Source organism: Scardinius erythrophthalmus (genome assembly GCF_964197995.2).
Source record: "Scardinius erythrophthalmus genome assembly, chromosome: 19".
In the NCBI taxonomy this organism is placed as follows: Eukaryota; Metazoa; Chordata; class Actinopteri; order Cypriniformes; family Leuciscidae; genus Scardinius; species Scardinius erythrophthalmus.
In genome coordinates this window covers 12,163,919-12,179,845 of record NC_138239.1, presented here as the reverse complement: position 1 = coordinate 12,179,845, position 15,927 = coordinate 12,163,919, and the positions used below count along the sequence as shown (strand labels likewise).

At 39.7% G+C, this 15,927-nt stretch overlaps 1 protein-coding gene across 1 annotated transcript in view; it reads left to right on the top strand.

Annotated features, from left to right (window-relative positions):
* Nucleotides 1–15,927, top strand: part of insyn2ab (inhibitory synaptic factor 2Ab) — a 55,557-nt gene that overhangs the window by 11,711 nt on the left and 27,919 nt on the right. The window contains exon 2 of the mRNA XM_081394240.1: nucleotides 4,412–5,504. Coding sequence (XP_081250366.1) covers nucleotides 4,417–5,504 — 1,088 coding nt within the window. The 5' untranslated portion in view covers nucleotides 4,412–4,416. The remainder of the gene's footprint in view (nucleotides 1–4,411; nucleotides 5,505–15,927) is intronic.

The window sequence follows — 15,927 nt, the reverse complement described above, 5'->3', positions numbered from 1 at the left end:
CTCTGTGGGTTGAAAGCTTGCTGGTAGTTGGTTGATTGCTTCACTCACAGGCGCCATCACAGAAATAAAAAAGGAAGACAGAAAATCAAGTCATCAAATCAGCTCAGTTCAAACTGATGGTTTGAACCAGGCGTGATATTAGAAATACCATGGCTAAAATATGCCTGCATTCTCCACCATAATACGTTCAAATTCGTATTTAGCAGTCTGACAGAGAATCGTGGCAAGATAATCATTATAACAAAAACACAACCATTGTATAATCTGAATTATATTTTAATATATGTTGTCTCTGAGAATTAGAGAGCATTTCCCTGCTAAATGTTACAATGCTTCATTCACACACCATGCTTCATTTGCATTCATTTTTGTAGGTTTTACACAACAGCTGAGTACAATAGCACACAATAAAGCTTCTGATGCACACACAACAATAAAACCAGCAAGTACGGTTATATCACTGCGATGTAAAAGGAATACTAATTATATCTCTGTGGTAAAAAAGTCATATCAGTTCACAAATCCACAGCCAAATCTTATTATCCACCCAAAATCATGAGATTAGGACAGATTTTTGATATGAATTCCCTGGTGGAACTGACCCCTAAATCTGAAGTCTCCTTTAATGCAGAATATAGAGGTTGTGTATATCAGGTTGTGCTCCAAGTTGATAGGATTAAAAAACTGAAGCAGGCATAAATGAGATCTGAAACATAAAGAAACATCTGAGATGACACTGAATAGGGATATAAGATTATGTTTTGAACAAGACATTGTTTGGGACATTGGCTCCCCTGCCAAAGGAAGAGCATTGGAAGCTTTACATATCTACAGTACCTACGATAACCATCTACAGTACCTATGATAACCATTCATGGACACAGCTGGATGAAAGTGTGGGTTAAATTAATAAATAAATATGTTGAAAACCTAGAAAAAAAATGCATATAGTTATAGAGTTAAGTCTGTTTCTTTTTACAGTCGTTTTCAATAGGAGCAGCGGGCCTGTTTGAACTGACATGCTGCTAAAGTGCATGAGGAGAGTTAAGAGGATTACTTTTGCAATTTTAGATTCAATGCATTACTCATAATCCTGGGGTTGACGGTGGCCAAATTGTCAGGGTCGAAGGGGGACCTCTGCGTGTGTGCCTGGAAGTGCCTGAGAGTGAGAGAGATTCATGTTCATATGGAATATTTTTATGATAATTTTATGGTGCTGTTGGGTCCTATTTGAAGTGTCATTTATTGTAATTGGCTGGAAAAACATAACCAGGGTGAGTATATGATGGGTGAATGTTTAGGTAAACTATCCCCCTTAAGAGTCCGGTCTCTATGTACTGTATAATGTCAAGGTATTTTTGCCGCGTGCTCTTCGAGATGAGAATTATTCACTACAAATTATTGATGATGACAGTAATGATGACAGTAATTGCTGCCATCAAGAAACACGATTACAACACTAAAGTGTTGCTGGGGCCTCTGGTATCGACCATTAATACCTTCCACGAGAATAAACAGAATCAGTTGCACAAGTGTCCACTATTAGTTTTAATAATTGCCTCTATGTGGCTTTGAATGCCTTCCCAGGACATTTCAAAATCATTTCCCTGAACACCACAGTGAGTACTTACAAATGACCCAAAGATTGTTTTCAGTCCTAATCATTTTCACGATTCAGTTGGCACTTACGAGACACGCAGGTGAGCCACTACCATGTGGATTTAATTAAATTACAGAATCAATGAATCAATCAGCAATCGCCATCTGTTTAAGGACAGATGGTGCTATAAATCAGAGATTGGTGGGAGTGCAGATGCTATGAGAGATTTTGGGATGTGCAAGACAATGCAATTCTGACAAGTGATTATATGTATTAAAAGCATTTATCTGGAAAACCACAAACTACATAGTGTTACAAACCCTTTTTTGGCCTTGTACCAAATGGCACCTGCATCACTCCTCTGGGTCTGCCACATGGCCTGCTGGGTAATAGTCCACCGACACCATGAAGTCCACACCTCAGCGGGCTCTGCAAAAGTGCATATCGAGGGGCAGTGACCACTCTTCTGAGGCCTAGAATGACGAATGGCTTCATTGACATGCACACAACACTGATACCAAACCAGAAATATTTGCTGTTTGAATCCACTGTACATCATTTAGCATTGTAGTTCATGTTTTAAAATGTACATTATTACGTAACAGCGATATAATATTTTATTAATAGTTTGAATTAGCTTTTATTTTTAGATTTTCAGTTATAGTATTAGATATAATTTTATTTGAACTTTTAGTAATTTTGTCATTTTGTTTTTTAATCTTTATTTTAATTAACAATTTTTTTGGGGATAGTAACAGTTTTAGATGTAGTTAATAATAACAACTGACTGAGGTACGTTTAACCCTGTTTGACAATCACTGCCATAATATACTGCATATTCTGCAGCCTGGCCAAAAGTACCCACCATGTTAGCTCCAAAAATTGACAGGACACCAGGCTCATTATTTTGAGATGCTGATTAAATCGTTAGCAGGGGCAGTTCAATGACTCAAGGAGGATGAGTGTTATCACTGTCGAGTCAGATAAGCTTACGGAGTGAAAATCAGACACTGAAAGAAACTGCTGCTGCCTGACAGATGACAAGGTGTCCATTTGCATTCTTCCCTGTTACTGAGCCTGCCAGACATTGCAATGACTAATAGTAAATGATGGACAACAGCTGAGTGAAATGAATATGATACAGAATGAAGTACTCTTGGCACTATATACATGTTGAAACATTTATTTGACTTCGTATAGCCCAGCCGTGGCATGTTACAAATTGTGTGAACGTGGAATTTATGCGTACAACATTATTAGAACTTGGTGATCTGCGATCTAATCCTTAATAATAAACTATGAACATGAATGATATTTCAAATTGTGCAGTTTATTGAGGAACAACAATGTGTGCTATTACTTTTCTGAGCAAGACTGAACAAGTCCAGTTCATTTTCATTGTGTTAATTTTCCCCTGTGCATTTCAGTTTATTCTGTCTGTTTCAAACGTATTTGATCACATATAAAATATATATATACTATATAGTAAAAATGTTTAAAACATCAACTACCTTAATTTATACCCTATACTGTATATGTATGTATGCACGCATGCAGAGGGTATAAATAAACACCAATACAAGAAATAGAACATTTTGACATTTATGTTGTTGTAATTTATATTTTTTGTGCACAGTTTAGATTAGATGTCATTTATTCACATTATGTTCTCGCTCTTAAAATATAAATGAGTGTAAAAGTCAACATCATATACAGCATTGAAGTCTGTCACGGAAAACATGAGCTTATTGATGTGATCCATTTGGTTTGCCATTTTAGTCCAACTGTAACTCCTGGTCGTAGACTTCAGTATTTATTTATTGTATACGCAGGGTTATGTTTCTACTTTTTCCTTTTAAAGTTTAATGGTGCTGCCTTCAAATATTTAGTAGTAAGCAAGCTGTAACCTTGTGGCTATTTATGCTAAGTTAAGGAACTTGCACAAAAGTAGTGTTACTGCCCCCTCTGTATCACTTAGAGGACTGCATATTTTTGATTTGGGCTTGCAAGCAACCACTGGCATTCACCCATAACACCTTAGAAACCATCTAGCAATTCCCCAGAACTACCCAGAACACCATAGCAATGCATCAAAACCACTTAGAACACTTTTGCAGCTGTATAGCATAGCCCTGGCAACCACTCACCCAAGCACTGTCAGTGAGTTTTGCACAGCCATAGTTGAAATTGAAAGCAAACTGGCAAATTATTCACAGTCCACCAACTGGTAAAGCAGATTTTTTTAGCACACACACCATCCATTAGATTTTTCAGTACATGAGCAGCTTATTCTCATCCAAATTTCTAAAAAGTGACAATAGTGAAAATTCCTACTGTATGCATCACTCTTTTTCCTGCACTTCTACACACATCTTTGATTGCTGATGTGTTTACACCATTTTGTTACTCTTAATTCAGGTGTCATGTTTTCTTGCATGTCTGTATTTGCTATCAAGTGTTGAGTTATATTTCATATATGATGATTCAAAGGCCCTGTTCATCTTGTGCTTTACCCCCCATCTCCCATGTACTGGCAGCCTCATTAGAGAGCTGAAGCCTTACTGTAATGAGAGAGCATGAATGCAGGTCGCTCTGTGTCAGCTGTGACTTCCACCGCTAAACAAAACACAGACGCACACACACACACACACACACACACACACACAAAAACTAGCTTTGACTGCCAGGATGTTGTGCGCTGAAGAAAAGACAAAACTAGGCCATCTGTGCTTGAGCTGCAATCACTGCCATTTTATTAACTGTAAACTCTCTTGCCATCCCTTATTCTCTCTCTCTCTCTCTCTGTCGCAGGAGTTATGGTCAGTAAGGAGGCAGGCCGCTGCACTCTGTCAAGCTCAGAGTCTGACTCGGAGTCCGGCGGGCCTTCGCTGGAACAGAGCGGAGCAGACTCGGTACGCAAGCGAAACAAAGCCCTGCAGGTGCGCTTTAAAGACATCTGCGAGGCGCAGAATGAGGCCGCCCATCGAGGTGCCAGGAACCGCTCTGTTTCCTGCAAGGTCATCCACCGGAGGTACATGACCATGCCGGCACGCCGTTCCATCCCGAATGTCACCAAGAGCACAGGTGTGCAAACCTCACCCGACTTGAAAAAGCGCTACCAGACTTTCCCCTTCGAGCGCAAGAAGGGGAACGTAATTAAACACACCGCTCTGGTGGAGAACTACCCGGATCAAAACAACGGCTTTCTCAGTGACGTGAAGGGTGGGGAGCGAGCGGAAAGGTGTGACGGACGGGTGCAGCAGACCCGAGTGTTGCTCCACACTACGCCGCAGTGCAGCGACGCAAAGGACTTATGCGCCGGGCCAGACTGCTCGGATGGAAAACTCTGCCCTGATCCATTAGATACGGTTTCTGATCATGCGGACTCAAGGAGAGACGCCAGCGTCCCGGGGAGTGGGGCCAAGCACAAAGGATTATCAAGTGAGAGCGAGGCAGGGGCAGGCCAGCAGCCCAACTGTGCCTCCTCAACCACGCCGACTCAACCTCTGCAGGTCAGGGGTGACTGTTCAAAGATTTCCGGCCCTATTGCATGGACGTCTTTGACACAAGTGGAATGCCTGGAGAGTCCCTCAGGGAGCTGCAAACGCAAAAAAGACACAGCACAGCTGAACGGATTGCAGGGGCAGTCTCAGGCTTTGCCTCATTCGGTGAGCTGTGCTTCCCAGGCCCACATACATGCCCACTGTCACAGTAGCCAAAAGTCGGGCACCGCAGAGACCAGGCAGGGTACAAGGGGGCAGATGATTGCTCTTCCCGGGGCCGATGGGAATGTGAAAGCCAGGCTTCAAGCCATGGAGGCTCTGATCAGCTCCAGTCAAGAAACCATCAAAGTGCTGCTGGGGGTCATTCAGGAACTGGAAAGAGGAGAAGCACAGCGAGAGGGGTGAGTCACAGTGTTTATGCAACACATTTACTATTCATCAATTGTATCTGCGCAGTTTTTGTGTTTCAGGTTTGTTTTCTCAATGTGAAAAAAGGCAGCATCACATGTATACTTCTGGTTCAAAAGTATAACCGTAACTATGCATGAATTTGAAATTTTTTGCCGATAAACTTTCAAAAAATATTGAAAAAGTTTCTGTATGCTAGTATTTTCTCTAAAATAAATATAAAAACCTAAATACTAAAATCAGTAATTTTAAAGGTTAAGTGATTTTTATCATCACAACATTACATGGTACAATATGAAAAATGGATATTCATTTAGCAATAAAGATCACATTTTTTATCAAAGGTCATTTAAATGTAAAAATAAGGAAAATATATCAACTGATTCAGCATATCCAATATCAATAAATAAAAAAAAATCTCAAATTGGAGAGTGACCAATATGGTATTGATATGTTGTGCATCCCTAATTTTAAACAACTTGACAACTCTTGACAACAAAACTTGTTGCAATGAAATTTAATTATCGACAGATCTTTTCTTATTTGTTGTGACGTACATCCTAATTAAATGGATTACTGAAAATTAAAAAAATCACTGTGGATTTGATTCAGTTAACTGGTTATGTTTGGATGGAGGGCGAACTGAATGTAAGCTTGCAGTCAATTTGCAAGAAAGTGGTGGCAATTATGCATGGACGTTCTTTTCACAGTAAGATCAATAACATGCATTTAGAAAATAAATAGGGCGAATTTTAATTTTATGATGACTTAAACTGAAGACTTCGAGTTTAAATAAAGTTCTTTAACGATGTAATACAATCCTTACATACAATATCTGCTTTAAAACGCTCATGCCCCACGTGTCTAGACTTCCATGTTAAGTATATTTGTATGTAAATGTGATTCCTATTCATCCTATTCCATATTATCATTGTCGGTGGTAATCAACAGGGCTCTACAGAAGTGGTCCAAATAACAAGTTGTAAATAATCTGCAATATTCCTTTTAGCCTGGTGTTGGCACCAAGTTATAGTAGGTAGTTAAAATCACGTGTTATTGACACTTTTCTTTCTGAGCATTTATGCGTTTAAATGCAATTCTTATGGAAATTGGGTCATTTATAATAGTGACACAAGTGTCCAGAGGGGACCCAAGCAGTGTTTTTGTCCTTTTCCAAATCATTAAATAAACCTTGACAAGTGCATGAAGTGAATTAAACTGTGACACGCTTTTCTGAATGAACATGTTGAACATCCGTAAGAACACTGACATTTGCTCTGGGATTAATTAATCGTAACATCATATCATTTATGTATTGTTTCAGTTCATTGTAGTGTTGCTGAGTTCACAGTACCACAGTGAGTGTGTTGTAGAAATGTTAGAAACAGTTCTGTTCACTTACACTAATGTTATCACTTGCCTTCAAATAACACTTTTCAGTTGATTGTGAAGCATTTGCCTCCATTGTGATTTGCAGTCTCTGCAGTTTTTAATCACATAACTGCAATATTTAACACTTTCTGTAAAGGCAACGTCACTATTCATTCGATAAAGGGATAGTTCATCCAAAAATGAAAATCATCATTTACTCACCCTCAAGGTGTTACAAACTTGTATGAATTTCTGCTGAACACAAAAGAAGAATTATGAACATTTTGAAGAATGCTGATAACCAAACATTTGATGGGCCCCATTTACTTGCATAGTAAATTTTTTTTTTTTTCATAGAAAAAAAATGGTTACGGACATTCATACAGTTTTGGAACAACTTGAGGGTGAGTAAATAATGACAGAATTTTCATTTTTGGGTGAACTACCTTACCCTGTTACTACTTTATGAGCACATTTTTCTGACAATAACGTCATTCCTATAAGATGTTTAGTCAAGCAACAGTAGCAAAGGGATGCAGGGCTTAGTGAAGTGTCAAGTCATTGGCTGTATTAGTTATTGTTCACTAATCTTGAAGAATAATGTTTGTGCTGGAGCTACTCTTGTGTTGCACTATAGACCTACTTCATTTAGCAGACAAGGTCACGTGTAAACAAAGCATTTCTAAAATGATCCATCATACCTGATTTATGAATGAAAGGTAGGTAGTCAGCAGGGAATATGTATTCAATTTCAGCAGCTTGAATATTTTAATTTCACAGCATTTATGGTGTCGATGCCACACAGGTATAATCCGGCACTGTGAGCAACATGAACATCCATTTATAACAAGTGTTTAAAGCTTTTAAATGCACTTCAGCTCCATTTTCATGTCAGCATCTTTAGTGAGTGCCAAAAATTCAGGGTTATGCATTGTGTGGTGACTGTTGAAATTGGGGAAGCAAATGAGTTGAAAAGATACTTTGGTGCCTGTTGAAAGCCACTTGCACAACAACACAGGGACACTTCAATGTCAGATGTCCTCCTGCATTCCCTAATACCTGATGCTCTACAGGCACAGAGCCTACCTCACTTTCTCTCTGCCGCTTGTGACGGCCTGCCCGATGAGAGGAAAGAGCTCGATACAATCAGTGCTCCTCATGTTTAATAATGCCCCTCCATTAAGTGGACGTCTCTTCTGGTTGGGATGCTAGAAGCTTTAGAAGTGCCTGCCTCAGCTGTTGGCCGACGGGACGTGACACTTTATTTAGTAAAAAGTCGATAAGAGGCGCTTTTGGAAATATTAGCAGCTCTTAATCCCTGGTAGACTTCCAGAAGAAATGTTAGGCATTTTATGTTTTTTTATACATATACATTACCGGCCAAAAATTCAGGTCAATAATATATATATATATATATATATTTTTTTTTTAAATTTATTATTTTATTCAGCAAAGATGCATTAAATTGATCAAAAGTGACAGTAAAGACATACAGTATATAATGTTACAAAATATATATTTTTTAATTATATGCTGTTCTTTTGAGCTTTCATTAAATACTCATTAAAAAAATCCTGCAAAAATGTTTATTACAGTTTTCACAAAAAATATTATGCAACACAGATATTCAAAAGAGTATTGTCCCAACCAATGGACAAATGTTCTCGTGGGTTCAAACCCAACTCCTATTAATAAGAATTAGGTTTTCAACTTGATTTGTACCCAACCATGATGGCCGAGTAAGGTGTTGGACTTTAGATCCAATGGACAAATGTCCTTGTGGGTTCAAACCACACTTCTGTTAATTAAAATAAGTTTTTCAGATTTTTAAGATTTCTAAGCACAAATTAAACATTTGAAAGAGAGCAGTGGCACAACCAGGATGGCCAAGTGGTTAAGGCGTTGGTCTTAAAGCTGCATTCCGTAACTTTTTTGGGTTAAAAAATTATCCAAAATAAATTTAGCAAGTACATAACCAGCCAGTGTTCAAAACTATCTGCTTGCCTTAGCTCAATTCAAAACGGTAAGCTTGTTATAATGTTTTTTTTAATTCCAGTTGTACTGGTGGATTTCCGCAGGAAATTCAAGCATGTCTTTGAATCATTACGTCACATTTGTACACATAAAGAAGGTGTCCCGGCTAGTAGGCCATATTGCGTGTGAGGATGTTGGAGGTGGAGATTTATAGCCTTGAGATTTATAGTCGTGGATGTTACTTACTTGTTCAGGTGACATTTTCCAGTGAAAATTCTTATGTTGGTCATACTTCCAAAAAGTAGATTAAAGCAGTTCTCTGCATTTAGATCTGCGCTATCTTCTCATCTTCTGATCTATTTATGACACATGGTTACTGTTGCTTATTCAGACAAGCTTTACAGAACATCCCAGGAATAAACTAGAGATTTCTGCAATATTTTTCTATTATTATGTTTAAAAATAAAATATGTATAATAATGTCTACTGTGGTATGAATTTGATTATTATTATTTTTTTTTTTTTTACATTGGCTGGAATAAATTGTGATAAAATGATCTGATGCTTTTCTTTTTTATTGTTAAATTAAGCAGCAATGTGATTTAAAACTGAAAATCGAAATCAAGGCTTCTCACAGTCAAATGCATCTGAATCCTCAAAAGCAATTAGAACTGATAACAAAATCCTCTCTGGATAGCTTGTGCCTATTATGAGTGACCCGGCATCAACATTTGACCATAGTTCTGGATAATTTCTCTGAAATTACTCTTTCTTTATCCAAACACAGAGATCCTCTGTAGAATGACATGCGAGAAACCAAAAGTACTTGATAATCCAACAGCTGCTAGGATCGGCCCATAACATTTTTAGGCTGGGCCTCAGTGAGGGGTCAATCATGGTCCAGTTCTAAATGGTAGTATTTTACGTCGACCAGCCATACCATTACCCATTTAGTATGGTAGACGTCTCGTCAGCAGCACATGGTTGATTTGTGTATATCTCACCTTAACTATTCCTTGAAATGAGTCAAATTTGCCACTCAGAGCTGGTCTAAAACTTCTAGTCTCAGCAATTAAGGTCCTTCAGGCATTGCTTTGGGCAGTTAATGGCCCTCAAGCCTAACTCACTGTCTAAGGAGCGCTGGATTTCTTTCTGTTCCTAAGCCAGGGAGGGAAGCAAAGCGTATTTTTTAGAGCACAAAACCACTACTCAAACAGCCTCAATTAGCAGTGCCTCATCAGGCAGCCCTTTCATCTTCCAAAGGACAAAGTGTGTCTGTTTTTTGCGTGTATGTGTAGCTTCCATCTTCCACAATGAGTGTGGGGACTATTATTAGAGGCAGGACCTCTGTGCCTGCTCTCCCACATGCTAGGTGTCATCAGAGCAGCTGAGCTCAGAACCGATGAGTGGCTCAGTGTGGGCACATGAAAGCCCAGCCAGTCTCCCTGGGTTAAACCAACCCGAGCCAAGAGTTTGATGCTCCTCTCTGTCTGAGAGCAAAGCTTTTAGTGCAAACAAAGCGTCTGCATGCTGCTGACAGCCAGGGTGGGAAGAGCCTAAAATGCCAAGCACTTGGGAGCCCTGGCATGGATGTCTCTGGAACACCGGTGTAGAGCCTTCAGGTGTTAATCCAGCTTTTAGTGCTGATAGAGACGTGCTGTACCTGGCCAGTTAGTTAGCTTTAGCTGGCAATAGAAAAATACTACAGTATTTCACAATATTATCTGTGCACTGATTGATTCATCAGTCTAACAGGATTTAGGCCTTTTTTTTACATACTGATCTGAGTAAGAATTCACGACATATCAAACAGTGAAATATTACTGGAAATAAATAAGCAACATCACACAAGTAGCCATGTGATATTGCTCGATTGCCTCGTGCCATAGGCAATCACAGCTGTGCTGATATAGAGCCATATCGCACAGCTACGTGTGCAATATTCTTAGATATTGCATTTATACAATAGTTCAACGGCAGTGTTTAAATAAACGACAACATAGTGTCTTTAAAAAAAAATTGTGCTAAACTACTTCCTTCCGTCACAGATTCAAATCTCAAGTTGACAGTTTAACTGTGGAGCCTCCGTTACTAATTATAAAATTTCACTTTAGAACTAGCAATGAAGGAATGCTGAGTTGCTTCATTGAATCTTAATATAATGTAGAGTATTATGAGAGAGATATTGAATAAGTGAGTGCATTACCTGCATCGAGCTGATATTATTTAGGTCAATCTTATATCTATAATCACAAAATCAGTTTAAATGTCCGATGAGGAAAGCAATATCTTTGTATTTGTCCTTTTAACAGTAAAGGGGATTACCCATGACAGTGCTAGTCAATGCATTTGTAAGTTGCATCTTATAAGGCTTTGTTTAGCCTTTATAAAATGATAAGAAGTTTGTACAGGAAATAAACACAAGCAAACAGAGTTCAGTCAAAAATTCAAAAGCGGCTCTAGTTATAGTACAGGATTTCAGTTAAATAAAAAAATATAAAGTTATGAAACTTTAGCCAAATCACTTTTCTCTGGAACAAGTAATAGATTAATAAGATCAAAGATTGCCCATTTGATATACCCAAAATGAATGATACCTCATGTTTAAACACTATCTACATAAGAGCCAGCAGCAAATTCCCAAAAGATTGGTCGAGGTAAACCGCCCAAGACGCGGTTACATGAGCGCTGAATGTCCGCTGACGGCCTGAAGCTCACATCTCCGAAAACGTCTACACAAAGTTTATCTATCAGTCGCAAATTTTATGTCTAAATTACTACATTCTCACCAAAAAACTCTTAAAACAACATTTTGTAACACAACAACAGTAAAATTGGTAAAATTATAGTGGTTTGCTTGCCGCCATGATGCTACGAAAAATGCTGCAACAAAGTGAGACAAGCGGTGAAATGGTTCCCGTGGTGATACTGGTAGAATGTCGCATGGCTGGAAAATGGCTCTCAGCCAATCAGAGTCGAGAACCAGAATGCACTGTTGTAAATATATATTATACTATACTGTAATCTTTTAAACTTTGAAAGGATGCATTAAGTTGATCAACAGCCGCCATGATGCTACGAAAAATGCTGCAACAAAGTGAGACAAGCGGTGAAATGGTTCCCGTGGTGATACTGGTAGAATGTCGCATGGCTGGAAAATGGCTCTCAGCCAATCAGAGTCGAGAACCAGAATGCACTGTTGTAAATATATATTATACTATACTGTAATCTTTTAAACTTTGAAAGGATGCATTAAGTTGATCAACAGCCGCCATGATGCTACGAAAAATGCTGCAACAAAGTGAGACAAGCGGTGAAATGGTTCCCGTGGTGATACTGGTAGAATGTCGCATGGCTGGAAAATGGCTCTCAGCCAATCAGAGTCGAGAACCAGAATGCACTGTTGTAAATATATATTATACTATACTGTAATCTTTTAAACTTTGAAAGGATGCATTAAATTGATCAACAGTTACAAGGAAGACAACTTTCCAGTCAAGCTTTTGAACGTTTTTTTGTTGACGTGATGATTCCTTCTGCGATACACTCCTATATGCACAAGAAGTATAGATACTAAACACAATGAACATTTTTCAAATGCTGGCATGAGTTTCTTGTTTTTTAGGGAGGCAATTGCTAGATAATTGTCGAGGAGGAATAAATGAAGATTTTGTGTTGCTTTGCTAACTTTACTGATCCCTCAAATGAGCAACAATACAACATTTTCTTCACAAGTACTTTAACACATTTATTTTTTCTGCTCACTGAGGCTCATTTCACCATTGTATTAGATAATTGCAGCTTTTTTAATGCAGTACTTTCCAAGGACAGTCACTGGGTAATGTATCCAAATGGAGATCCAGCCGCCTGAACTGCTTTTTAATCATTATCACGATTGGCTCATTAGTGTGTCAATGACTTCCGCACCCTATCCAGACGGCAACAGATTGTCAGTGTCTGGATGACAATGGGATTTTGCAAAGCATGCTCTGCTGTGCTTTGAGGGCATTTAGATTCCTTTACACTTCTAGTGCATTTCCAAGTATTCACAATAAATGACAATGCAAACAAGAAATAGTCAATGATGCTTATTAGTGCTGCTAAGGCACACTAAATAGCTCTCTGAACACCTTAGCAATCCATTTTTTAGTTTACCCTGTCAAGCGTTCATTGTCACAGTTGTAAACACAACAGCTTTCTTCTTCCATGAGGGGGTTTGTCATCACGACAGCTTTGTTTCCAGGTGGTCCATTAAAGAAATCCTGTAGAATTCAACCAATCAGATGATGACTTCAAAACTCCTGAAGTGTTTTCAATTTTGTGTGCCATATGCATCAGACTTTCAGCCAATGGTACGTGGGCGTGACGTCTGAGGCTGAGACTAACTTAACACTAACTATACTTTGTTACTTGAACAACCAGTCAGTAAGCACTGATCTGTCCTCTTAGCTAGATGTAAGCTAACTTTTTGTTTGATTCACTGAAAGGAACAAACTCTGAGTAACTTGTTAGGGAAGCAGACTACACTGCTTGTATATAATCTTTTGATTCACTAAAATGAACTAGATAATAAGATTCATTGGTTATGTAAACGGACTCATCAGCGGTTACTCAAGGCGAGTATGACTGTCCTCTCCACTGGGTCGTCTACTTGTGGGTCTTCATATGGCTGTAGAGGCCGATCCGCGATCCGCATACTTTGGTGCAGTGTGGGAAGAGGAGAGTGGTGATCGTTGGTGGTGGTTGAGCCTTTTTGTCTTTTTCCTTGCAAAGCTGTCACAGAGTACTATTTCATAACGTGCAGCACTTTCCTGCATGGATTTCTTCCAGGAGCTCGAGTCCAGTGCAATGTGTTTCCAGTTGCTAGATGTGATGTGGAATTTCTTCAGAATGGCCTTGATATTGTCCTTGTAACATTTCTCTTGAAATCTGAAATTCTCTTCTACAGAATGTGTTTGTGGAGACGTGCGGTATTGGACATGCGGATGACATGGCCGGTCCATCTGTAGACCAGGAGCCTGTACGTGATTTTGTTTAGCTTGGGGTGACTGGTGCACTGACAGCCACCACACAGTCTTTGACAGATCTGGGTCAGAATGCAGTGGCATGGGGTCCAAGAAGACTGGGGGCCCTTTACTGCTGCAGCCTTTGTCTGCCTTCCCAGTCGGGGTGATGCTCCCCTAAGGCCAGCCATCATCCTCCGCCTGTTCCATCGTTGAGGTCTTGGTTGGATTGGTCTTTGTCAGGGATCTCCCCCTCAACCTTACCGTCATGGATGGCCCTACAAGGAGCATAGCTCCAGGCGGCATTGCTATCGGGATCACAGGACCACACAAGCCTCTCCACTATAGGGGCTTTTCATAGTTCCTAGAGCTATCGGCGAAAGTTCCTGGATTTTGGCACGTTCGCACTTCAGGAACTAGGAGCTATTTTAGTTCTAGGAAATCTTTTGGAGGAACTAATTTAGCTCCTACTTCAGAGTAGGGTCTAAACCAACACTATGGAACTATCCGTGATGTTAGTGTACGCACGCGAAACACCAGCACCCGCCATTTTTAAAAAGACTGTGTATGTAAACACACAGATTATAGCCTATATATTTACTCCACAAAGTAACTCTATGAGCATGGAAACCAGTAATAGATGGGCCTCTTAACCTTTACACTGAGGTGAAAATCCAACGCAACTTTGAGGGGACCTGGCGAAACATGATTATGTATTTCTGCTCAGCTAGCACCACTGGACATCAACCACACGGCATACGCAACTAACTTTTCATTACTTTCTACATATAATAGTTCTATCTTATAACATATTAGACAGGACTGTTAGACAGATCGTAAACTATAACACGGAGAATGCGAGCACTGTTTGCTCAGGCTCTGGCTGGCGTTCTCTGCGCCATATAAAGGTCTGCTGCGCTGTCAAAATAAAAGACACAAGAATGAGCATTGCTTACGTCACTTCAGAGTTCCTACGGTGCGAATGCAACCAGAAAACGTTCCAAGGGGAGTTCTCGGGGAACCATTCTGGTGTTTAGTTCCTAGAACTAAGTTCCTAGAACTATCCAGTGCGAAAGCCCCTTATGACAAGGTGGCAATCCCTAGAGAGGAAACTCTGCAGTGTAAATTGACTACACTGGTTGGGGCCTATGTTTTTTTTTTATTAAAAAAACTGTCTCATAAGATTCACCAGTTAGACTACACTGGTTGCCCTATATGTTTTTGATTCACTGAAAAAAAAAACACTCATAAGAGTTATTAGTTTGGGAATATGATTACACTGGTTGCACTGTATGTTTATGATTCACAAAAAAACAAACAACAACTCACAAGAGTGATTTGTTCTATAAACACACTATACTTGTTGCACCGTATATTTTTGATTCACTAAAAATGAACAGGCTCATAAGAGTCATTCTTTCAGGAATCAGACTATCAAGCTGTGTGTTTTGCACTAAAGTTCCCTTTCGTTGTCACTCCGAGTTACGTCGGATGACGACGAATGGGGTTTCGCTTAGAAATCCTATCATCTTCGAGTATTAAAACACGAGCCAATGGCAAAGAAATGCCATGGGTCTGCGGAATTTGCATAGCGTACCTCCGCCCCACCCTGGGGGTATATAAGGAAGTCGCTGGCAACATGCAGATATGTTTTCGCTTCGGAGCCAAGTTCAGTACTTCACTCCACAAGCCTTTTGAGTGTCATCTCAAATCTCTTCGAGACGAGCGGCTCTTCAGTGTGTTGGTGTGACGGCGCTTCCAGCGAGATCGCATTTCCTGCTGCTGATTTGTGCAGTAATCTGCCGACAGTGAGTGTGTTTCTCCCTGGGTGCTTCAGCACTCTGCTGAGCTTTTCCACTCTCTAAAAGAGCTGCACGCGGCACGTCTTTTTCAAGACGGTTCGCCCGTGTATTTTCTGGATGTGTGTGCGTCAGTCATCTGCCTAACGGTCGCGAGCGCTGTTTTGCGTGTTGGGCTTAATCACGCTTGGCAGCGCTCGTTGATGAGTCATGTTTTCATTGCGGGAACATGACCATCGCGATGTTTATAGATCAAGACTCAATGATCT